Below are 24,090 nucleotides of genomic sequence, written 5' to 3' on the forward strand. Positions count from 1 at the left end.
AAATGTATAATTTCAGAAACAATCATAAGGTACATGAAGCTTAACCAGTGCACATTACCTTAGAAAATGTAATCTTCAAAACATCAATGTGCAGCAAATGCCACCCTCTCCCACCCTTTTTTTCATACAGATGTGTCCTCTTACATCTAGCCTCAATAAGCCATGCACCAACAGATACCTGGTGAAAGTGAGCCGCAGTTCCTGGGCAACTCTGCCAACGTCAGGTGTCTCTTTGCCGAAAATGCGTATTATTTGCATCACTATGTGAATAAGATACACAAGCAGACTCTGCTGATTAAAATGAGACGTGGCATACCTAGCTGTGTGCAACTTCGGATGTATCCACATATCATTTTAATCAGCAGAGTCTGCTTGTGCGTCTTATTCGCAAAGCAATGGAAATAAAATGCATTTTAAAGAGGAAAAAAATTGCACAAAAAGACGTCCGGCATTAATAATAAGATTTTAAACCTACCGGTAATTCTATTTCTCCTAGTCCGTAGAAAATGCTGGGGACTCCGTAAGGACCATGGGGTATAGACGGGCTCCACAGGAGATAGGGCACCTAAAAAGAACTTTGACTATGGGTGTGCACTGGCTCCTCCCTCTATGCCCCTCCTCCAGACCTCAGTTAGAGAACTGTGCCCAAAGTTTGACCCCGACCAAGTCGCCGCTCGGCAAAGTTGTAATGCCGAGACGCCTCGGGCAGCCGCCCAAGAAGAGCCCACCTTCCTAGTGGAATGGGCCGTAACCGAATTCGGTACCGGCAATCCAGCCGTAGAATGAGCCTGCTGAATCGTATTACAGATCCAGCGAGCAATAGTCTGCTTCGAAGCAGGTGCGCCAATCTTATTGGCCGCATACAGGACAAACAGAGCCTCTGTTTTCCTAATTCTAGCCGTCCTGGCTACATAAATCTTTAAGGCCCTGACTACGTCCAGGGATCTGGAATCCTCCAGGTCACTTGTAGCCACAGGCACCACAATAGGTTGATTCACATGGAATGAAGAAACCAACTTAGGCAAAAATTGCGGACCTGTCCTCAATTCAGCTCGATCCACATGAAAAATCAAATAGGGGCTTTTGTGTGACAAAGCCGCCAATTCTGATACTCGCCTTGCCGATGCCAAGGCCAACAACATGACCACCTTCCAAGTAAGAAATTTCAACTCAACCTTGTTAAGCGGTTCAAACCAGTGTGATTTTAGGAACTGCAACACCACGTTGAGGTCCCACGGTGCCACTGGAGGCACAAAAGGAGGCTGGATGTGTAGCACTCCCTTTACAAACGTTTGGACTTCTGGAAGAGAAGCCAATTCCTTCTAAAAGAAAATCGAGAGGGCCTAAATCTGAACCTTAACAGAGCCTGATTTCAGGCCCATATCCACTCCTGTCTGTAGGAAGTGGAGAAAACGACCCAGATGAAAATCTTCCGTAGGTGCATTCTTGGTCTCACACCAAGACACATACTTTCGCCAGATACGGTGATAATGCTTAACAGTCACCTCCTTCCTAGCCTTTATTAAAGTAGGGATGACCTCTTCCGGAATCCCCTTTTTCGCTAGGATTCGGCGTTCAACCGCCATGCCGTCAAACGTAACCGCGGTAAGTCCTGAAATACACAGGGCCCCTGTTGCAACAGGTCTTCCCTCAGAGTTAGAGGCCAGGGATCTCCTGTGAGCATCTCTTGTAGATCTGAGTACCAGGCCCTTCGAGGCCAGTCTGGGACAACGAGTATCGTCTGTACTCTTCTTTGCCTTATGATCCTCAACACTTTTGTGATGAGAGGAAGAGGAGGAAACACGTAGACCGATTTGAACACCCACGGTGTTATCAGAGCGTCTACTGCCACTGCCTGAGGGTCCCGAGACCTGGCACAATACCTCCGAAGTTTTTTGTTGAGGCGTGACACCATCATGTCTATTTGAGGAGTTCCCCCAAAGACGTGTTATGTCTGCAAAGACTTCTTGATGAAGTCCCCACTCTCCTGGATGGAGATCGTGTCTGCTGAGGAAGTCTGCTTCCCAGTTGTCCACTCCCGGAATGAAGACAGCCGACAGAGCGCTTACATGATTTTCCGCCCAGCAAAGAATCCTGGTGGCTTCCGCCATCGCGACTCTGCTTCTTGTCCCACCTTGGCGGTTCACATGAGCCACTGCTGTGACATTGTCTGATTGAATCAGAACCGGCAGGTTTCGAAGAAGACTCTCCGCTTGTCGAAGGCCGTTGTAAATGGCCCTGAGTTCCAACACATTGATGTGTAGACAGGAATCCTGGTCTGACCAAAGTCCCTGAAAGTTTTTTCCCTGTGTGACCGCTCCCTATCCTCAGAGGCTCGCGTCCGTGGTAACCAGGATCCAGTCCTGAATTCCGAACCGGCGACCCTCCAGCAGGTGAGCACTTTGCAACCACCACAGGAGAGACACTCTGGCCCCTGGGGACAGAGTTATTTTCCGATGTAAGTGCAGATGGGACCCGGACCACTTGTCCAGAAGGTCCCATTGAAAAGTCCTTGCATGGAACCTTCCGAAGGGAATGGCCTCGTAGGCCGCCACCATTTTTCCCAGAACTCGAGTGCATTGGTGAACTGACACCCTTTTCGGTTTTAGCATGTCTCTGACCATGTTCTGGATGTCTTGGGCTTTCTCTATTGGGAGGAAGACCTTCATTTGTTCCGTATCCAGTATCATACCTAGGAACGGTAGTCGAGTTGTCGGAATCAACTGTGACTTCGGTAGATTTAGAATCCAACCGTGTTGCTGGAGCACTCTCAGAGAGAGTGCCACACTGCTCAGCAATTTCTCCCTTGATCTCGCTTTTATCAGGAGATCGTCCAAGTATGGGATAATTGTGACTCCATGCTTGCGCAGGACCACCATCATTTCCGCCATTATCTTGGTGAAAATCCTCTGGGCCGTGGAAAGTCCAAACGGCAACGTCTGAAATTGGTAATGACAATCCTGTACAGCGAATCTCAGGTATTCCTGATGGGGGGCATGTATGGGGACATGAAGGTACGCATCCTTTATGTCCAGAGACACCATAAACTCCCCCTCATCCATGTTGGCTATTATCGCTCTGAGTGATTCCATTTTGAATTTGAATCTTTTTATGTACAGGTTTAGGGATTTCAGATTCAAAATACGTCTGACCGAACCATCTGGTTTCGGGACCACAAATAGGGTTGAGTAGTAACCTCTTCCCTGCTGGTGCAGGGGAACCTTGATTATCACTTGCTGTATACACAGCGTTTGAATTGCAGCTAACACTACATCCCTTTCCGATGTGGAAGCTGGTAGGGCCGATTTGAAAAATCGGCGCAGGGGCACCTCCTCGAATTCCAGTTTGTACCCCTGGGAAACTATTTCCAACACCCAGGGATTCAGGTCTGATCTGACCCAGGCCTGACTGAAAAGTCGAAGACGTGCCCCCACCGGTGCGGACTCCCTCAGGGGAGCCACAGCGTCATGCTGTGGGTTTTGGAGCAGCCGGGGAGGACTTTTGGTCCTGGGCACCTGCCGAAGCAGGTGCTCTTTTGCCTCTGCCCTTACCTCTGGCGAGGAAAGAGGATCCCCGACCTCTTCTGGATTTGTGCGACCGAAAAGACTGCATCTGATAGGGTGTTACTTTCTTTTGCTGTTGGGGAATATATGGTAAAAATTTGATTTACCTGCTGTAGCTGTGGAAACCAGGTCCGTCAGCCCATCCCCAAACAATACCTCACCCTTATAGGGTAGTACTTCCATATGTTTTTTGGAATCCGCATCACCCGTCCATTGGCGAGTCCATAAGGATCTTCTCGCCGAGATAGACATGGCATTGGCCCTAGAAGCTAGCAGTCCAATGTCCCTTTGAGCATCCCTCATAAATAAGACCGCGTCTTTAATATGGTCTAGAGTTAAGAATATAGTATCCTTATCCATATTTTCAAATTGATCTGTCAGCTCATCTGTCCAAGCTGCAATTGCGCTACACACCCATGCCGACGCAATTGTCGGTCTTAGCACAGCACCCGTATGAGAATAAATACACTTTAAGGTAGTTTCTTGCCTGCGATCTGGAGGGTCCTTAAGGGCCGCTGTGTCAGGAGACGGTAGCGCCACTTTCTTGGACAAGCGCGTCAGGGCCTTGTCCACAGTGGGGGGTGATTCCCAAATCTCCCTGTCCTGCTTAGGGAAGGGGTATGCCATATAAATTCTTTTGGGGATCTGCGGTCTCTTTTCCGGAGTCTCCCAAGCTTTTCCAAAGAAATCATTTAATTCATGAGATGTGGGAAAATTAATAATCTGTTTCTTTTCCTTAAACATGTGTACCCTTGTGTCGGGGACAGAGGGTTCATCATCAATATGCAACACATCCCTTATTGCCACAATAATACACTGAATGGTTTTAGTCAACATAGGGTGCAATTTTACTTTGTCATAGTCGACACTGGAATTAGAATCCGTGTCGGTAGTAGCGTCTTGTGTTAAGGGACGCTTTTGAGACCCCGACGGGCCCTGTGAGTCGGTCCAATCCGAGGATTGAGCCCCTGATGTCCCCCCTAATTCAGCCTTATCAAGCCTTTTATGTAAAGATGCCACACTTGCATTCAACATATGCCACATGTCCATCCATTCCGGAGTCGGCACAACCGACGGGGACACCACTCATTTGCTCTACCTCCTCCTTGGAGAAGCCTTCCGCTTCAGACATGTCGACACCACGTACCGACACCCCACACACACAGGGATTAACCTACAAGGGGACAAAACCCCAACCAGGCCCTTAGGAGAGACAGAGAGAGAGTATGCCAGCACACACCCAGCGCTTAATAACACTGTGGAAAAATATGACCAGATAGCGCTTTTTTATATAATAATATTCCAATTCCCACTCACTGCGTCACTAATGTGCCCCCCTCCTCTTTTTTCCAGCATGTGAAGCTCAGCAGGGGAGAGACCAGGGAGCCAGCGTTCAGCATGCAGCTTCTGTGGAGAAAATGGGGCTGGTTAGTGCTGAGGATCAAGCCCCGCCCACCCGACGGCGGGCTTCGGTTCCAGTGCTTTTTTTTTAAATTAAAATGGCGGGGGATTCTTGGATTTACTGCCTCCGCAGCCTAATCCATCTTAACATGCCCAGAAGTGAGGAATATTGCTGCCCAGGGCGCGCCCCCCCCCCCCCCCTGCACCCTTCAGTGCTGCTCTGTGTGTGTATAGTGGGAGCAATGGCGCGCAGCATACCACTGCGCGCCTTACCTCATGAAGATCTGATGTCTTCTGCCGCCTGATGTCTTCTGCCTTCTCATACTCACCCGGCTTCTATCTTCGGCATCTGTGAGGAGGACGGCGGCGCGGCTCCGGGACGAACCCCAGGTGAGACCTGTGTTCCGACTCCCTCTGGAGCTAATGGTGTCCAGTAGCCTAGAAACAGAGCCCAACCGTAAAGCCAGCCCTGCTTCTCTCTCCTCAGTCCCACGATGCAGGGAGCCTGTTGCCAACAGGACTCCCTAAAAATAAAAAACCTAACAAAATTCTTTTAAAACAGAAAACTCTGGAGAGCTCTCTGCATTGTACCCTTTCTCCTCTGGGCACAAGATCTAACTGAGGTCTGGAGCAGGGGCATAGAGGGAGGAGCCAGTGCACACCCATAGTCAAAGTTCTTTTTAGGTGCCCTATCTCCTGCGGAGCCCGTCTATACCCCATGGTCCTTATGTAGTCCCCAGCATCCTCTAGGACGTAAGAGAAATTGCACAAAAAGACGTCCGGCATTAATAAACGCACTAACGACAAGGCACAACTGTACATCGGCCTTTATTTTGTCTACTCTGCTTTTTCCTCTTTTATGTATGACCTGTTTGCACCACTGTCTTGCACTGCGGAGCATGACGGGGGTCATTCTGACCCGTTCGCTCGCTGCTTTTTATCGCAGCCGAGCGAACGGGTACCCACTGCGCCGGCGCCGTAGACAAATTCTGTTGGATTTGCCCGTTCATTGAATAGCGCTTTGTCGGATCCTTTCCGACAATGCTTGCTGGACAGGATCCGACTTGAATTGAATATACCCCTATGTTTCATGACTGCACCTTCTTTGCCTAACTCTTAAATTCCAGATCTCTCTAATGTGTTTGCCTCCTATGCATGCACTTTGCACTGTGCCAGCTACAATTGTTTACGCACAGTTCACATATCTATTGTTACAACCTGCTTTGTTATGATGCTTAATTGTATTCATGCATTGGTATGTAGAATGGCTGGAACTGCAGTATTTGTGGAGCATTGTAAACAGTAATCATAAGAATAAAAAAGACTGACATATAATAAAATGCAGCTGTAATGCTTATGATCAAAGTAAGTTAGCCGTACACATAAGGAACATTAAATAGACTTATAAGCATAAACATTAAGCACCACACTCATACCACTTCATCCATAGGAACCAAATGCTTGCCCAAGGGCTTAGTAGGGGTGCTGATGCTCTCAAGTGGTGTGCTTGGACGGGGCATTGGATTAGACATGCCAAGGGATGGGGCAGGCAATCCTTGAATAAAAATCTTTCCGACCTTCAGCATAAAACAAGGAAAAGCAATTCAATGTTAAATGTCAGGAAAACACCTTTTCTTTATCTTAGAAAGTCAGATATGTCTACAAAATCTTTACATGCTACAGTATGTTTGAAGCATAAAAAGCAATTCTGATGGGTCTCATAGAGTGCAAAAAACGTAACATGCAAAATAAGTTTGATGTAGTCTCCTCTTGAAATAAATATGCAATTAATTGGTTCATAGACAATGAAACTGACCTTAACCACTCCAGTGTACAAAATCAAGTTCCCGTTGGTTTCCAATACCACCATTGTATTAATGCTCTATAATAGAGAAAGCAGACATCTCTAGTGACACAAACGGTGGCACCTTTGTATTTAGTAGAAATTTAGCTAAAAGTACCTGCACCGGCGCTGCATCCTTTGCCGAGATGTTGGTGACAGAGCCAAAGATTAGCAGTGATTTATCATTACTTTCTTCAAACTTCACCAAACTGGAAGGAAAACACAAATGAGTAACAAATATCATGCATTAGTATAAATACCGCATAAGGTCCTTTGATACTACACAGTCTTCTAAACCCATGTCGAATATAGCTTCAAAATCTCTTTGGATCGTAGTGGGGGCAGCCTATAATTATTAATATTTTTGTATTCGAATTTGTAGTCATAGGGAGAGTCTACTTACATAATTCGTACAAAAAAAAATAATCAGCTTTAATTAAAATGACAGCTACTCCACCGACTTGTTTTTCTTTCATAAATATTAACCCCTTTGGAGCAGAGGACAAGTGGGACTTGTTCTCACATTAGACATTAAGTCAATCAGTCTCCATAGCATAAATAACAAAACAAAAAAACAACAAAGTTTCCTTTCCCCAACCAATCAAGACAACCAGGAGGACCAAATGGAGCAATGGAGTGGAAAAAACCTGTGGTGAAGAAACTAAATGAAAAGTATGGGGGTAGTGACTTAAACTTTCTTTTACCATACCATCTACAAAGATGGGGGCACTCAGTGGTACATTTACTAAGATGGGAGTTCTATTTAAGATGGGATGTTGCCCATAGCAAACAATCAGATTATACTGCTCATTTTTCTAGCACCTTCTAGAAGATAATACCTGGAATCTGATTGGTTGCTATGGGCAACATCCCATCTTAAATAGAACTCCCATCTTAGTAAATTTACCCCTCAGTTGGAAAAGGTGAGTTCCCCGAAAGAAGTTACTGCCTGATGATCAGTGTGATAGGATTTCTGAATATGCAAAGTCTTCTGAAGAAAAACAAAAAGGTGTATAACTTGTGTGGGTATTGCATAGAGTGTGGTTGCCCTTCCTCTGTGACACGTCTCACCTGCCCACTACAGCTGGCAGCTATATAGCAGTGCAGCGGCACATCATGCAGGGAGAGAGGAGACTGCTGTGCTCAGCACAGTACTGAGAAAATCCTCGGCAGCAAAGGGGTAAAGATTATCACAAAGGGATCCTTTATTGACCATATAACACACGGACCTAAACTGGCTCTATTACTTTAAATTATGTTGAAATAAAAGCAATAATTTTCAATCATTTGCAACAAAATAGACTATTTTCATGAAAGACTTCATTAAATGCAATTCAAAAAATGCTGTCTAACCTATTATAAGTGTGGAGTCCAAAATACTGGAAGGACAACAAGAACCCTAAATCCAAGATTCCAGGAATATCGCAGGAATATCCTAAAAGCTGATAAAACACAATCTTTAATCCAACTTGTTTTATACTGGCGTAAGGGAGACATTACCTGCATATGTTCCAAATTCATCGACAACTTTGCTTCCTCACTTCCTCTCTTCTGACATTCCCTCCATTATCCTAGGCGATTTCAACATCCCTATTGACATCCCCACACAATCCCCTGCCTCTAAACTCCTTAACCTCACCTCTTCACTTGGTCTCTCCCAGTGGACCTCCTCACCCTCCCATGTGAATGGGAGCTCACTGGATCTGGTCTTCACTCACCGCTGTGATATTTCTGATTTTTCCAACTCCCCATTTCCCCTCTCTGACCACCACCTGCTCTCCTTTAACCTATCTCTCTCGACTTCCCCATCTCTACCTCCTAAGGCTACCATCACTAAGCGTAACATTGAAGCTATTGACACCACATTCCTTTCTTCCCTGTTTGACTCACTTCTCTCTCCTATTCTCTCTCTTTCATGCCCTGAACAAGCCACTTCCACATACAATGCTTCCCTTACTTCTGCTCTTGACTCTGTTGCTCCACCAACCACTATTCACCCTCGCAAATTAACACCTCAACCCTGGCACACCAAATGCACCAGATATCTGCAAAAATGCTCACGTACTGCTGAGCGACACTGGAGGAAATCACGCTCTAAGGCAGACTTCCTCCATTTCAAACTTATGCTCTCATCCTTCAGTGCTGCCCTTTCTCTTGCTAATGAATGTGAAAAAAAGAGAGAAAATGGGAGCGCTGGATGAATCTAATATATATTTTTTATTAAAATATAGTTATATCAACCACATAAAAATACAGTACATAAACTGGCCTAAAGAGAATAAACAATTAATAATGTATAAATATATACAAGACTGCCATATCTCCTGAACCAATATGAGTGAGAAAACCTTTAATAAACCTTAATTAAGAGCTGCACTGGTGCTTCATGAAAATCAGCCGTGCGTCCACGAGCTGAAATACTTATAGGAAGGAGACTGATGAGAGGTGCCTCTGTTATAGATCACTGTTAAAATGTACACTCTCTTCTCCTTGCACACAAAAGAACCTCATTGGCAAAGAGTGTCCCAGTATTGAGATGGCGGACACCCGCACTGTATTATTATATGACAAATAGACGGTGATGGTCAAATTCACTTGTAGTATATCACCTGATGTGAGAGCCTCTCCGTCAAAGGCGCTGTACTGAGCCGGATTTGCAGCGGCTCTGTGCAATAAAAGTACAGCTGGTCACGTCGCCAGTGAACCATCCAGACGAACGCGGTTGTTTTCTCCGCTAAAGGGTACTGTACCAATTTGAATGTGCAGCAGTGCAGAAAAATTGGAGCAGCAGATTCCCCAGCCGCTGGTGAAAAGTCCGTTTTAATTGCGGCTATGATCCACTCGATAGATACGGCTCACGGAGTGTCAGGAGAATGCAGCAGTCAGATGAAGTCCTTCAATGGAGTACCTTAACGCGTTTCTCGGCCTACAACGCTGGCCGTTTCATCAGAAGGAAATGAATAAACAGATAGTGGCTAGCCTTAGTATATATACCCTATTAATTAAAAAATCCTAATCAGCTGTGCCATTAAATTCAATTGATTCCAAACACAGGTCTCCTGTTAAGCTAAACCAGTATATTAAACCACTGAAAAAGTGTATGAAAAGAAAAATATATAAAAAAGTAAATATATGGGCATGTATATCTAAACACAAATATTTGTGTTTAGATATACATGCCCATATATTTACTTTTTTATATATTTTTCTTTTCATACACTTTTTCAGTGGTTTAATATACTGGTTTAGCTTAACAGGAGACCTGTGTTTGGAATCAATTGAATTTAATGGCACAGCTGATTAGGATTTTTTAATTAATAGGGTATATATACTAAGGCTAGCCACTATCTGTTTATTCATTTCCTTCTGATGAAACGGCCAGCGTTGTAGGCCGAGAAACGCGTTAAGGTACTCCATTGAAGGACTTCATCTGACTGCTGCATTCTCCTGACACTCCGTGAGCCGTATCTATCGAGTGGACCATAGCCGCAATTAAAACGGACTTTTCACCAGCGGCTGGGGAATCTTCTGCTCCAATTTTTCTGCACATTCATATTGGTACAGTACCCTTTAGCGGAGAAAACAACCGCGTTCGTCTGGATGGTTCACTGGCGACGTGACCAGCTGTACTTTTATTGCACAGAGCCGCTGCAGACCCGGCTCAGTACAGCGCCTTTGACGGAGAGGCTCTCACATCAGGTGATATACTACAAGTGAATTTGACCATCAACGTCTATTTGTCACATAATAATACAGCGCGGGTGTCCGCAATCTCAATACTGGGACACTCTTTGCCAATGAGGTTCTTTTGTGTGCAAGGAGAAGAGAGTGTACATTTTAACAGTGATCTATAACAGAGGCACCTCTCATCAGTCTCCTTCCTATAAGTATTTCAGCTCGTGGACGCACGGCTGATTTTCATGAAGCACCAGTGCAGCTCTTAATTAAAGTTTATTAAAGGTTTTCTCACTCATATTGGTTCAGGAGATATGGCAGTCTTGTATATATTTATACATTATTAATTGTTTATTATCTTTAGGCCAGTTTATGTACTGTATTTTTATGTGGTTGATATAACTATATTTTAATAAAAAATATATATTAGATTCATCCAGCGCTCCCATTTTCTCTCTTTTTTTCACATTAATTTTGATCCATTGTTGGGGCAGCCCGCCCACAACTGGTGAGCAGCTGTCTGAATCCAATTGGATATAGTGTGTGTACTGTAGAGCGCCAATCTTTTGTACACTTTCTCTTGCTAAACAGTCATACTTCAAGAACCTCATCTCCTCCCAGTCTTCCAACCCCCGGCGCCTCTTTGCCACTCTCAACTCACTCATCTGCCCACCTCCACCTCGTCTCCCTTCCTCACTCTCTGCTCTTGACTTTGCCACTTACTTCACATCCAAAATTAACTCCATACGTCAGGACATCACATCACACCAGACCATCAGTAACCAGCCTTCTCCCATCCCTTACCAACCCTCCCCATCCCTCGCACCAACTCTGTCATCTTTCTCCCATGCATCTGGAGAGGAAGTCATGGCCCTCATTCGTTCCTGTCCCCTCACCACCTCCCCACTTGACCCTATCCCCTCCCGCCTCCTCTGCTACCTCTCTTCTTCTGCTTGTTCCCATCTTTCCCACCTTCTCAATCTCTCCCTCTCATCAGGCACTGTCCCCTCTGCCTTCAAGCACGCACTCATCTCTCCTATTCTTAAAAAACCTACCCTTGATCCAAACACTCTCTCCAACTACCGACCCATCTCTCTCCTCCCTTTTGCCTCCAAACTCCTTGAGCGTATTGTCTACAACCGCCTTACTTCCTTTCTTTCCTCACACTCACTGCTTGACCCATTCCAGTCTGGCTTCCGTCCTCTCCACTCCACTGAAACTGCCCTTACAAAAGTATGCAATGACCTCCATGCTGCTAAATCTAAGGGACACTACTCTCTACTTAATCTCTCTGCTGCTTTTGACACTGTGGACCATCCTCTCCTACTGCAAATCCTTCACTCCATTGGTCTACGTGACACTGCCCTCTCTTGGTTGTCGTCCTACCTTTCTGACCGTTCATTCTCTGTCTCCTCTTATGACTCCACCTCCCCCTCACTTCCACTAACTGTAGGGGTACCCCAAGGTTTTGTCCTTGGTCTTCTTCTCTTCTCTCTCTATACGTCCTCACTAGGTAAGCTCATTAGTTCTTTTGGTTTCCAATATCATCTCTATGCTGATGACACTCAAATCTATCTTTCCTCTCCAGACCTCTCCCCTGCTCTCCTCACTCGTATCTCCAACTGTCTCTCTGCTATCTCTTCCTGGATGTCCCAGCGCTTTCTTAAACTTAACATGTCTAAGACCGAGCTGATCATCTTCCCTCCCTCCCGCATAACCTCACCTCCTACAATCTCATTATCTATTGATGGCACTACTATCTCCTCTACCCCCCAAGTGCGCTGTCTTGGAGTAATCCTTGACTTCTCCCTCTCCTTCAAACTACACATTCAGCACCTCTCACAAACCTGCCGTTTTCATCTAAAAAATATTTCCAGGATCAGACCCTTTCTGACCCAGGATGCTACTAAGACTCTTATCCACTCACTGGTCATCTCCAGACTGGACTACTGTAATCTCCTCCTGACAAATACCTCTCTCCACTCCAATCTATCCTCAATGCTGCTGCCCGGCTCATTTTCCTCACCAAACGCACTACGTCCACCTCTCCTCTCTTACTAGACCTTCACCGGCTCTCCTTCCCTTTCAGAATCCATTTCAAGCTTCTCACACTTGCTTACAAAGCCCTCACCCACTCCTCTCCCATCTACATCTCTGATCTTATCTCGCTTTACACTCCCACCCGTCCTCTTCGCTCTGCTAATGCTCGCCGACTCTCCTGCCTACGGATTACTTCCTCCCACTCCTACCTCCAAGATTTTTCACGTGCTGCACCACTTCTCTGGAATTCCCTACCTCTCCCCCTCAGACTCTCCACCTCTCTACAAAACTTCAAACGGGCTCTCAAGACCCACTTCTTCACCAAACCCAGCCAAATCTCATCCTAAACCTCTGTTCCACGCTCTCTATGTACCCCATCTGTCTCACCCCTGTCTGTCTATTCCTCCCCTTTAGAATGTAAGTTCTCACGAGCAGGGCCCTCTTCCCTCATGTGCTTACCCTTTTCTTACTTTAATAATCTTCAGCTGCACCAAATCCAGCAGTCTTCTGCCACCTGATACTTATTCCAGTGTCATCTGCTGATGTAGCTATTACCGCATTCACACCGCAAATGCCGGATCCTACCCGGTAAGACAAACGTGTACTTACCGGGTGGGATCCGGCATTTGCGCTCCGCTGCTGGCTTTCCGACCCGGCAATATACCGGGTCGGTTGCCATAGCAGCGGAGGGAGCAGCAGCAGCAGGGGCGGGGGTGGAGGCGGCGCTGGGAGATGAGCTCATCTCCTGCGCCGCCTCTCCCTATGCTGTGAATGGGAACCGTGTCGCATCGACACGGCTCCCATTCACACCGCACCTGACCCGGTAATCAACCCGGGTAAAACCCTTCTTTTTTACCGGGTTGAATTACCGGGTCAGGCGACCCGCTAATTCACAATTGGACCTTTCACATCGCACACGGACCCGTTTCGACACGGCAATATGCCGTGTCGGTACCGGGTTTTCAGTGCGATGTGAAAGGGGTATATGTTTATTTACCCTGTACTTGTCCTATATTGTCGTCAACTGTAAGTTGCTGTTTTCCTGTTTGATTATTTGTTTATGTACGCTGTAATTGGGCGCTGTGGAACCCTTGTGGCGCTATATAAATAAAGGATAATAATAAATAATAATAATGTGTATAAGGTCTGGAGTTAGTGATAAGTACAGGGACGGGGGTGGTTGCTTTGCACTGGTAAGCAGATGGTTGTTTTTTTTTATTTGTACTTTTATTATTTATGTTTCTTTGATTGAGCTATAAGTATCCAATAATTTCTGTAACTCAACCTTGAGGTTTTTCAAACGCCTGTATTTAATGTTATTTATGGAAACCACTTCCTTTTAAGATATGACTCTTGTCCTTGTAAATAAGCTTTTTAACGTCACATTATGATAAGATTTATCTAACGAATAACTGAGCAATTGTATTTATGGATTCATCGTGTGAATGGTTCTTTTTGTAATTTGATTGGCAGTATGGGTACATCAATTAAAAACTGGAACAACCTCCCATTGTCCTTACACAGCCTATCAAACTTTCTGTGTGATGAAATTGCTCCTCAGCACGCAGAGAATCCAGTCGTGTGTGTGGATGTCTGTGCTCTATAGATTTGAACTGCCACTTGACTCTGTTACTTTCTGATTGATAGCCTGGATTTCACCCATATGACTCCTGCTACAGGAACATATGAGGACACTGTAAAGAAGTGATTACATTTTAACTGGTTTCCAGCTTCTTCATGGATGAAACTCTGAGTGATTTACAATTTATTTTAAAAGACATGCATGGCAACAAATGACAGCACTATGGGGGTAATTCCAAGCTGATCGCAGCAGGAAATTTTTTAGCAGTTGGGCATAACCATGTGCACTGCAGGGGGGGCAGATATAACATTTGCAGAGAGAGTTAGATTTGGGTGGGGTGAGTTCAATCTGCAATCTAAATTGCAGTGTAAAAGTAAAGCAGCCAGTATTTACCCTGCACAGAAACAAAATAACCCACCCAAATCTAACTTTCTCTGCAAATGTTATATCTGCCTCCCCTGCAGTGCATATGGTTTTGCCCAACTGCTAAAAAATATCCTGCTGCGATCAACTTATTCTACTCTATTATAGGAGTGCTCTATCACAGACATGCTATCTTCATCATTCTTAATTTATTGGTATTTAGTTTCATAAACCTGTATTTGATTTTATATCAGCATTTATTGCAATTGTATTCTTTTTATGCTCAAGGTTTAAATATCAGCTATAGTCCATTAGCACATGCTATCTGTACTTCAAAGTCTCTCTATTTTATCCAGTCAAAATAGCTTGAGTAATCAAACAAATGTAGATCGGTATCAAATATCGCTACCAAGACTTTGCTGAAATGAGTGATGTGCTAGATTGTGCCTGCATGCCGGCCAATCTAGCACCGGCGATAGCGACGCGCGGGACTACGCATCCCTATCGCTGTGGGGCGTACACACTGAGAGATCAGTGCTTAAGTTCTAAGAAATCTAGTCAGATTGCTTAGACTTTAAGCACTGATCTCTCCGTGTGTACTCCCCTTAAGTAGAGCATTTAATTGACTTGCTGGTCCACCCTCCCTTTCCCTGCAGAGAAGACTCACCGCAGTTGGTGCTGGGGCTCTACAACAAAGCATAGAAACTTTTGTCCACACAGATCAGTTGTGATAAACACTTTTGTGGCCTGAGAGTTCTTTTCCCTGTGGATGCAAAATAAAACAAAAGGCAAATGCTAATAATCTGTAAACAAATGTGTGAATAATGGAAGCGCGGTTATATTTCTGCATATTAACTTTAGCACGCTGACTCTTACCTTGTGTTTACAATGGTCTCTGTCCACAGGTGGTCGATGCAGAGCTCAGGAACAATGGGCTCTGTTTCTGCAGAGAGGAAATCGCTGGATGTGCTGTTAGGAGAATGGGAAGCTCCTAACCTCTTTGGCGACGGTGTGTAACTGGAGAAATTGAACTTCTGTACACTAGAGAAAGACTGCACTCCTAGAGCAGGTGAATGGGAGCGGCTGTGAGAAAAGTAGTAGTATTAATATTCTGTTTAAAATAATCTTACTGTACATTTATTAGCAAAGCACTAGTAATGCCTCTAATTGCAATGTTACCGTTCCAACCAGCAGCTCAGCAGGAAAAAACAAGTTCTGCGACCCTAGTCTCAATCATTGGAAAACTTACTTAGGAACTCTGTGTCTGATCTAGAGCTTCTCCTTTTGGCAGTTACATCTATGCCACTTTATGCAAATGCTGCTACAAAGTCATACATCCATGTGCATTAATGTGCAAGGACTGAGTTGTCCACTGTCAGCGTTTGTAGACGCTGTAATACTGCTCTGTGCGCCAGACACCACCATCGGTCACACCTCTGCCACTTTATGCAAACGCTGCTACAAAGTCCTCCCTGGTATACATCCGTGTGCATGAATGTGTAGTGTTACCTCCAGGATTTTTTGTGGGCAGGGCGCAGAGGTTCTTCGGTATCACGCGCAAGTGCCTTCGAAAAGGAGGCGCAGCCGCCCGGAGAGGGGGTGTGGCCCCACTGGCGTCACTATTTGGGGCGGACTGGCCCCCTTGATATCACTAATGGGGGCATGCCCCAGCCGTTGGTGTCACTGATGGGGGCTTCCCCCAAGATCTTCCTGTAATGTGAATAGATGACGTGCGCATGGCATCTATTCAGGCAGCGGCAGTACGGCAGGCTGTTTAAGTAGGGTGCCGATAAAAGGGAAGGGTGCATTTTGCCCTTTAAAAATTTGGCAGGGCGAGGAATCCTGCTAAAACAGCCCAGCGTGGACACTAAATGTGCGAGACTGAGATGCTCACTGTCAGTGTCAGGAGACGCTGTAATACTGCCCTGTGTGTCAGACACCTGCATTGGTCGCACCATTGAAACCTGCTCCAGCTTTGTGTATATGCAACACTCACACGCAGTAGCAAAATATTGTTCAATTCCATGACCATCGGTATCATATGCAGCTACAAATCTCAGGATTAAATTGTACATCGAAAAACACTTATATCCTGCTATAAACCTGTCATCTGAACATTGTTAGCGCAATACTAATCCCCACCCACTGTAGCTTACAGTAGAGAGATATAACTTTCGGCTAGGAAACCAAGTTGGTTCCAGAAACTGGCGTCGTCTGATATGGGTACAAATTTGTTCAGTTAAAGTACATCACGGTGCCGATTTTCTATAAATTCAGCCAGTAAGTGAATACTCGCCTCTATAACGTCATGCTCTAGCTAAAATCCTGAAAGAAGGCCTAAGGAGATTCCAGGGCCTAGGCAGAAGAAACGCAGGAAGTGCATCACTGGGCGGGATCTAAAGGTTTTCTTTCGTGCCTTAATCAGGCAACAGCAGCATATTTTAGTACTTATGCAAGAGATGACAAGCGTTAAGGGGAACCATTGCCATTTTAATATACAGTCTCTATATATAATTTATTAGGATATGGAACAAAGACAGCTAATTCAATGAATAAGAGATGGCGTTACTTTGCTTACTCACCTGAGAGCAGCCATGTTGGATATAGAGGGGGAGTGGGAACGAGAATGCATGCTGGGGGAGGACACTGAGCGACTTTGGCTGTGGAGGGAGGAATAGTTCTGGAATGGGGAGGCTGTTGGGGAATCTCCTTTGGACACACTGCGTAGATGAGCTGTGAGAGAGCTGTTCATCGTCCCATGCTGTGGGGTGCCCTGCTGATCCGGATATTTTAGGACTGCATTCTGCTCCTATACGTAAAGGACACAAAAAGGAGAAGCATGCAGCTTAATTATAGTAGAAACACATTAAACCTACATCACAGAGATTGTAACAATAAACATGTCACCCATCCCTCCCTAAAATGAACACCCAAATCTGTGCAACACTAATAATGAGGCTGTGTATTGCTTTATCTAAAATCCAAATTGCTTTATAAATAAAAGATTTACTAAAATAATTCAAAGCATGGGATATGTGCAATAGGTTGATACACTGAAGAGCTGCTATCAGTGGCTGCCTGCAATGGTATAGTATAACAAGTCTTGTATATGCAGAAACCTAGCTTCCTCCACAAGCACAACTTTATTCCATATACAGTGCCTTGCTAAAGTATTCACCCCTTTTGCATTTTTCATGTTTTGTTGCCTCACAACCTGGAAATAAAATGGACTGTTTGAAGGTTTGCATCATTTCATTCACAGAACATGCCTACAACTTTGAAGATGTATTTTTTTTTATTGTGAAGGAAACAACAAATAGGACAAAATAACAGAAAACTTCAGCATGCAGAACTATTGACTTCCCTAAAGTCAGTACTTTGTAGAGCCACCTCTTGAGCTTGCCACATCTTGCCACTGGGAATTTTGCCCATTCCTCAAGGCAAAACTGCTCCAGCTCCTTCATGTTGGATGGTTTCCGCTTGTGAACAGCAATCTTCAAGTCTGACCACAGATTCTCAATTGGATTGAGATCTGGGCTTTGACTAGGCCATTCCAACACATTTAAATGTTTTCCCTTAAACCACTCGAGTGTTGCTTTAGCAGAATGCTTCAGGTCATTGTACTGCTGGATGGTGAACCTGCGTCCCAGTCTCAAATCACGCGTAGCCTGAAACAGGTTTTGCTCAAGATTATCTCTGTATTTAGCACCATCCATCTTTCCCTCAACTCAAAACAGTTTCCCAGTCCCTGCTGCTGAAAAACATCCCCACAGCATGATGCTGCCACCACCATGTTTCAATGGTGTTCTTGGGGTGATGGGATGTGTTGGGTTTGCGCCAGACATAGCATTTTCCTTGGTGGCCGAAAAGTATAATTTTAGTCTCATCTGACCAGAGCACCTTCCTTCATACATTTGGGGAGTCGTCCACATGCCTTTTGGCAAACTCAAAACGTGCCTTCTTTTTTTTTTTTTTAACACTAAGGGTGAGATTCAAATGTCTGAAAAGTCGGTTGGGCGTCTGTTTTTTCCTGTCTATTAGATAGGAAAAAGAGGATTTTGGTACTTACCGATAAATCCATTTCTCTGAATCCTCTAGGGGACACTGGAGTTCCTTAGACATTAGGGCTGTGAAGCTTGCAAACCAGAGGTGTGGCACAATCTAAATCAGTATTGTCTGCACAGCCGGTTCCTCCCCATTCACATCCCTCCTCCCTCAGTTTTGAAAATTGGACTGAGAGAATAGGACATGAGACTACCGCACCTGGCGAGGAACCGAACCGTACAACATAACAAACAGCAACCAAGCACTTCTTTAACCGAACTAACACTGTTTGTACGAACTGTTTAAACAATAACCCAAACACAGCAGGCTGACAGCACCGAGGCAGGCGTCCAGTGTCCCCTAGAGGATTCAGAGAAATGGATTTATCGGTAAGTACCAAAATCCTCTTTTCTCTTTCATCCACTAGGGGACACTGGAGTTCCTTAGACATTAGGGGACGTCCCAAAGTTATCCCCTAGGGAGGGAGTGCTGTCTGTCGCCTGTAAAACCAAACGTCCGAACTTAGAATGCTCGGACGCAAAGGTATCAAACTTGTAAAATTTAGCGAACGTGTGGGCTGAAGACCACGTCGCCGCTCTGCAAAGTTGAGTCGTGGAAGCACCTCTAGCAGCCGCCCAGGAGGCACCCACCGACCGGGTAGTATGAGCACCCGTCTGTACAGGAACCTGTTTACCACAGGAAACATAAGCTTGCCGAATGGCAAGTCTAATCCATCTGGACAGAGATTGCTTAGAAGCCGGCCAACCCTTCTTTGGCCCATCATACAGGACAAATAAATGGTCGGACTTTCTAAAGGACGAAGTAATGTGTACGTATACCCGCAACGCTCGGACAACATCCAAGGATACATCCCCATCTGCCAGACACTGGAAAGATGGGACCACAATCGGCTGGTTTACACGAAACCCCGAAACAACTTTCGGAAGGAAATCCGCTTTTGTACGGAGCTCCGCCCCGGTCCTCATGAAAAATCAAAAAAGGACACTTACACGATAAGGCTCCTAACTCAGAAACCCGCCTAGCCGAAGCCAAGGCTAGCAACAACGTTACCTTCCAAGAGAGATGTTTCAGATCTATTCTCGGTAACGGTTCAAAGAGTGGTGATTTCAAAAAATCTAATACCAATTTGAGATCCCACTGTGCAGTGGGAGGACGAAACGGGGGTTGTATTCTCAGAACACCCTGTAAAAAGGTCTGAATCTCTGGTAAGGCTGCCAACCGCTGTTGAAAAAGGATGGAAAGAGCCGACACTTGAACCTTCTGAGATCCCAGGCGCAGACCTAAATCTAGTCCGGCCTGAAGGAAAAGTAAAAGTCTGGATAAGTGGAAGGTCGTCGAATTCCATCCACGTTCCTTACACCAGTCGATGTACTTCTTCCAAATTCTGTAGTAATGCCCGGCCGTGACCGGCTTTCGAGCTGCAATCATCGTAGGAATAGCCGTTCTAGGTATCCCTCTGTTCCTTAAGATCCTGGTCTCAATAGCCACGCCGTTAAACTCAGCCTGTTCAGGTCCGGATGTAGAAACGGGCCTTGAGATAGCAGGTCCTCTCTCTGAGGTAACCGCCATGGTTTGTCCGCTAACAAGCCTTGTAGATCCGAGTACCAACTCCTGCGTGGCCAATCTGGTGCAATTAGAATCGCACACACTCGCTCTCGTTTCAGCCTCTTCAGAACCCTGGGAATGAGTGGAAACGGTGGAAAGATGTAAACTCTTTCGTACCCCTAAGGAAGTGTCAATGCGTCCACTCCTTCTGCTGCCGGATCCCTTGTTCTGGGCACATAATGGGGCAGTTGACGGTTTTGCCGAGACGCCATGAGGTCCACTTGAGGAAGACCCCATCTCCTCACCACGTCGAAAATACGTGGATGCCGGCACCACTCTCCCGAGTGCATGTCCTGTCGACTGAGATAATCTGCTTCCCAGTTCTCCACACCTGGAATGAACACTGGCGAGAGTATGATGTTTCGCCTTTCCGCCCATACCAATATCTTTGTGGCTTCTCTTAACGCCATTCTGCTCCTTGTTCCTCCCTGACGGTTTATGTAAGCCGTCGTTGTGACATTGTCCGACTGTACCCTCACGTAGTGATTCCTGACTAAGTCTTCGGCGAGGAGAAGTGCATTGTAAACTGCTCTTAGTTCGAGAATGTTGATGGGCAATCTGCTCTCCTGTAACGTCCATCGTCCCTGAAACTGATGGTCCTCGAAGACGGCACCCTAACCCCTGAGGCTGGCGTCCATTGTCAGGATTCTCCAATTCCATATCCCGAATCTCTTCCCTGCGAGATTCTTGTGTAACGACCACCAAATCAAGGAGACTCGTACGTGTGGGTGAAGTCGGATCCGACGATGAAGAAGCCAGTGTGAACCGGCTCCCTGAGCAAGGAGGTTCATCTGGAACGGTCGTGAATGAAGCCTGCCGTACTGGAGAGCTTCGAACGACGCCACCATTTTTCCGAGAAGTTGTACACAGAGGCGCAGAGACACTGACTGTGTCCTTAGTACTTGATCTACTAACTTCTGTATATCCTTGATCTTGGATTCTGGCAGAAAAATCTTTAATTGTACCGTGTCCAAGATGAGACCAAGGAATTGAATTTGTTGAGTCGGAGTGAGGTTGGATTTCTGGAAGTACACAATTCATCCGTGTTGAATGAGAAATAGGTGAGACGTCTGAACATCTTTGATCAGCTTCTCTTAAGAGGAAGCCTTGATCAGAAGATCGTCTAGATAGGTATGATCGTGACTCCCAACATTCTCAACCCCGCAACCATGATTGCCATTATCTTTGTGAAGATCCTCGGCGCTGATGATAGACCAAATGGCAGGGCTCTGAATTGGTAATGATCCTTCACCAGTGCAAACCTTAGGTAAGCTTGGTGGGGAGCCCAAATTGGAATATGCAGGTATGCATCCTTTATGTCCATGGACACCATGAATTCGCCCTGTTCCAGACCTGCAGTGACCGACTGGATTGATTCCATCTTGAATCTGTATATCTTTAGAAACTGGTTTAAAAATTTTAAATTGAGGATCGGCCTGTGGCTTTGGCACCACAAAAAGACTGGAATAAAAACCCGTTCCTCTCTGAGAGGCGGGAACTGTAGTAATGACCTCTGACCGTAATAATTCTTGAATGGCTGTCAGTAGTGCTTCTGCCTTCTGAGGGCATTAAGGCAGACCCGTTGTAAAAAACTGACTGTGAGGTCTCTGTTGAAAATCCAGTCTGTACTCTTGGGAGATTATGTCGTTGATCCAAGGATCTGGAGAGGTGATTGTCCCGAAAACCTTCCAGACGGGCGCCCACCAGGTGGGCCGGAAGACCGTCATGCCACGGTCTTGTCAACAAGTTTATCCTGTTGTCTGGCTGCTGCCTGTGCGCGGCCTCTACCTCTGCCTCCACGGACTTGTGTACCAAAACCTCGTCCTCGAAAGGACCGCGATCTAAATGAATTAAACGCCAATCCCGAATATCCTCTTCTAGCCTGTGGAACGGCTCTCGTATATGGAGTAGGCAGAAAGGTAGACTTCCCTGCTGTAGCCTGCGAAATCCACTTATCCAACTCAGCACCGAAAAGCATCTCCCCCCCCAAAGGGGATGGATTCCACTGCCTTCCTGGTGACAGAGTCGCCTTGCCATTCCCTGAGCCATAAAATCCGTCTAGCTGATATAGCTGAAACGGAGATGCTATTCTGCTAACATCCTGTGAGGCTTGACACAAGTATGAAGCAGATTCTCGAATGTGGTCCGCCAGTTGGGTAATCTCTTCCAAGCTATTTTCCTCCTCAATAGCTTGTACAATACGCCCAGACCACGCGCCCATGGCCTTGTTGACCCAAGCACATACGATCGCAGGTCTCTGTGCTGCACCTGCTGCCATGAATATTGACTTTAAAGTTGTGTCCACCTTCCGATCTGACGCATCCTTTAAAGTCGTCACATTAGGTATCGGCAATATTGTCTTCTTCGATAACCTTCCTAAGGAAGCATCCACTACAGGTGGAGTCTCCCACTTATCCATGACACCCTTAGATAGGGGATAAGTTGCTTGAAACCGCTTTGGAAATTGAAAGCGTTTGTCCGGGTGTTTCCAAGCCTCCTCCATCTGAGATTGGAGGGATTTAGGAATGAGAAACACCGTAGAACGCGGCTTTTGGGATTCGAATAAATCGAATTCTTCTGGTTCCTTGACGTCTTCCACCTTGAAGTCAAGGATCTCTTTTACCACCTCAATCAAAGACTCAATACCTGAGACTGCCGTGTCTACTTCTGTAGAATCGGCGTCCAGGGTAGATTCCATTAACTCACCTTCCTCGGTATCAATGAGAGGATTTCGTCTGGTTCCGTTATGATAGGAAGAGGTCTTTTAACTGCCTTGCGCACATTCGTTTCTGCATGTGCTCGCGGCATTAACTTGATGAGAAATTCCTCCATCGTCTTGGAGAATCCCGTAGCACATTCTGATTGCTGTCTGCGGGATTCCGCCATCTCCTGTGAGATTCTATTTGCCAGGTTGTCTTCCCATGACCTAGGCGGAGCACTGCTCCCAGGTGGAGCGTCCTTGTCCAAGCAGGAGTCGCACACCCCGGAGCTGCCAAGCCTCGTGCTCTTTTTGTTACACTTCGTACAAACATAGCAGGTCTTGGAAGTCTTTGGTTCTTTAGACATGCTATATAAACCCCGTACTAGGGTATTACGCAGCTCTTTCACCCTTTAAACTAGGAAGGGAAAGACTGCGGGATGACGGAAGCGAAGGTATTGGAACCGGCTGGCAAACTTATCCCTTCATAAAAAGGAGAAATGTCAAAAAGTAAAAATCTAAAAAAAATATTTTTTTTAAAGAAAATTTTCACCAGCCGGTTTGCAACCCTCACAGACCAAACTGTAAATCAGCTACGGTGGTGAGGTTGTCCACGTGCTTCTCAGTATTGTCTTCAGGATCTTTGCATAGAAATCCTTTGAAGATATAAATAGTAAGAATTAAATTTTTAGGAAATCCTCATGTAAAATATATATATATCTCTACCAGTAGAGGGAGCTACTGCTACACTAAAATAGCCTGATGTGTCAATACCAGGGTAAGGGTTTATCCCCTCCCATTAAAATGAAGTTAGCGACTATGCACGGGGGAAGGGGGGCTTATAACCTCCCCTTAGAATGGCGGCAATGCTGGCAGATTAAAATGGCCGACAGCCAAAATTATTAGTCACCTCATCAATATATATGAAGTATATGGGGAGGCGTTCGTTGTGTACCTGCTGATGGTTTCCCCCTCCGCTCTCGGTACACTGCAGCCAGCGCCTCTCTACTCTCTCAGCTCCGGGACCGCCTACTCTCCCAGCTCCGGGCCCGCCCGCCGCTTCGTCCTCCGCGCCCACCAGAGTCTTCACTTGCCGCGCTCCGGGGCCGCCTGCAGCATCAGCCGAGCCCTTGCGGCGTGTGACCTCCCCTGGCTGTACACGCTACGGGACGTTTCCTCTAAGTCCCGTAGCGTGATCAGATACCAGAGCGCGCCCGCCTCAGCAGCGCAGAAGTTCCCCCAAGTGCCTGCAGCC

General features: G+C 45.9%; 1 protein-coding gene across 3 annotated transcripts in view; it reads right to left on the reverse strand.

Annotated features, from left to right (window-relative positions):
* ANAPC1 (anaphase promoting complex subunit 1) overlaps positions 1 to 24,090 on the reverse strand; it is a 365,074-nt gene that overhangs the window by 279,458 nt on the left and 61,526 nt on the right. For all 3 annotated transcript variants that reach the window (XM_063918099.1, XM_063918098.1, XM_063918100.1), the window contains exons 9-14: positions 17,050 to 17,276; positions 15,344 to 15,550; positions 15,135 to 15,230; positions 6,926 to 7,016; positions 6,781 to 6,846; positions 6,401 to 6,541 (exon numbers count right to left, since the gene is read on the reverse strand). In XM_063918099.1, coding sequence (XP_063774169.1) covers positions 6,401 to 6,541; positions 6,781 to 6,846; positions 6,926 to 7,016; positions 15,135 to 15,230; positions 15,344 to 15,550; positions 17,050 to 17,276 — 828 coding nt within the window. The remainder of the gene's footprint in view (positions 1 to 6,400; positions 6,542 to 6,780; positions 6,847 to 6,925; positions 7,017 to 15,134; positions 15,231 to 15,343; positions 15,551 to 17,049; positions 17,277 to 24,090) is intronic.

The sequence above is a fragment of the Pseudophryne corroboree genome, chromosome 4 (genome assembly GCF_028390025.1).
Source record: "Pseudophryne corroboree isolate aPseCor3 chromosome 4, aPseCor3.hap2, whole genome shotgun sequence".
In the NCBI taxonomy this organism is placed as follows: domain Eukaryota; kingdom Metazoa; phylum Chordata; class Amphibia; order Anura; family Myobatrachidae; genus Pseudophryne; species Pseudophryne corroboree.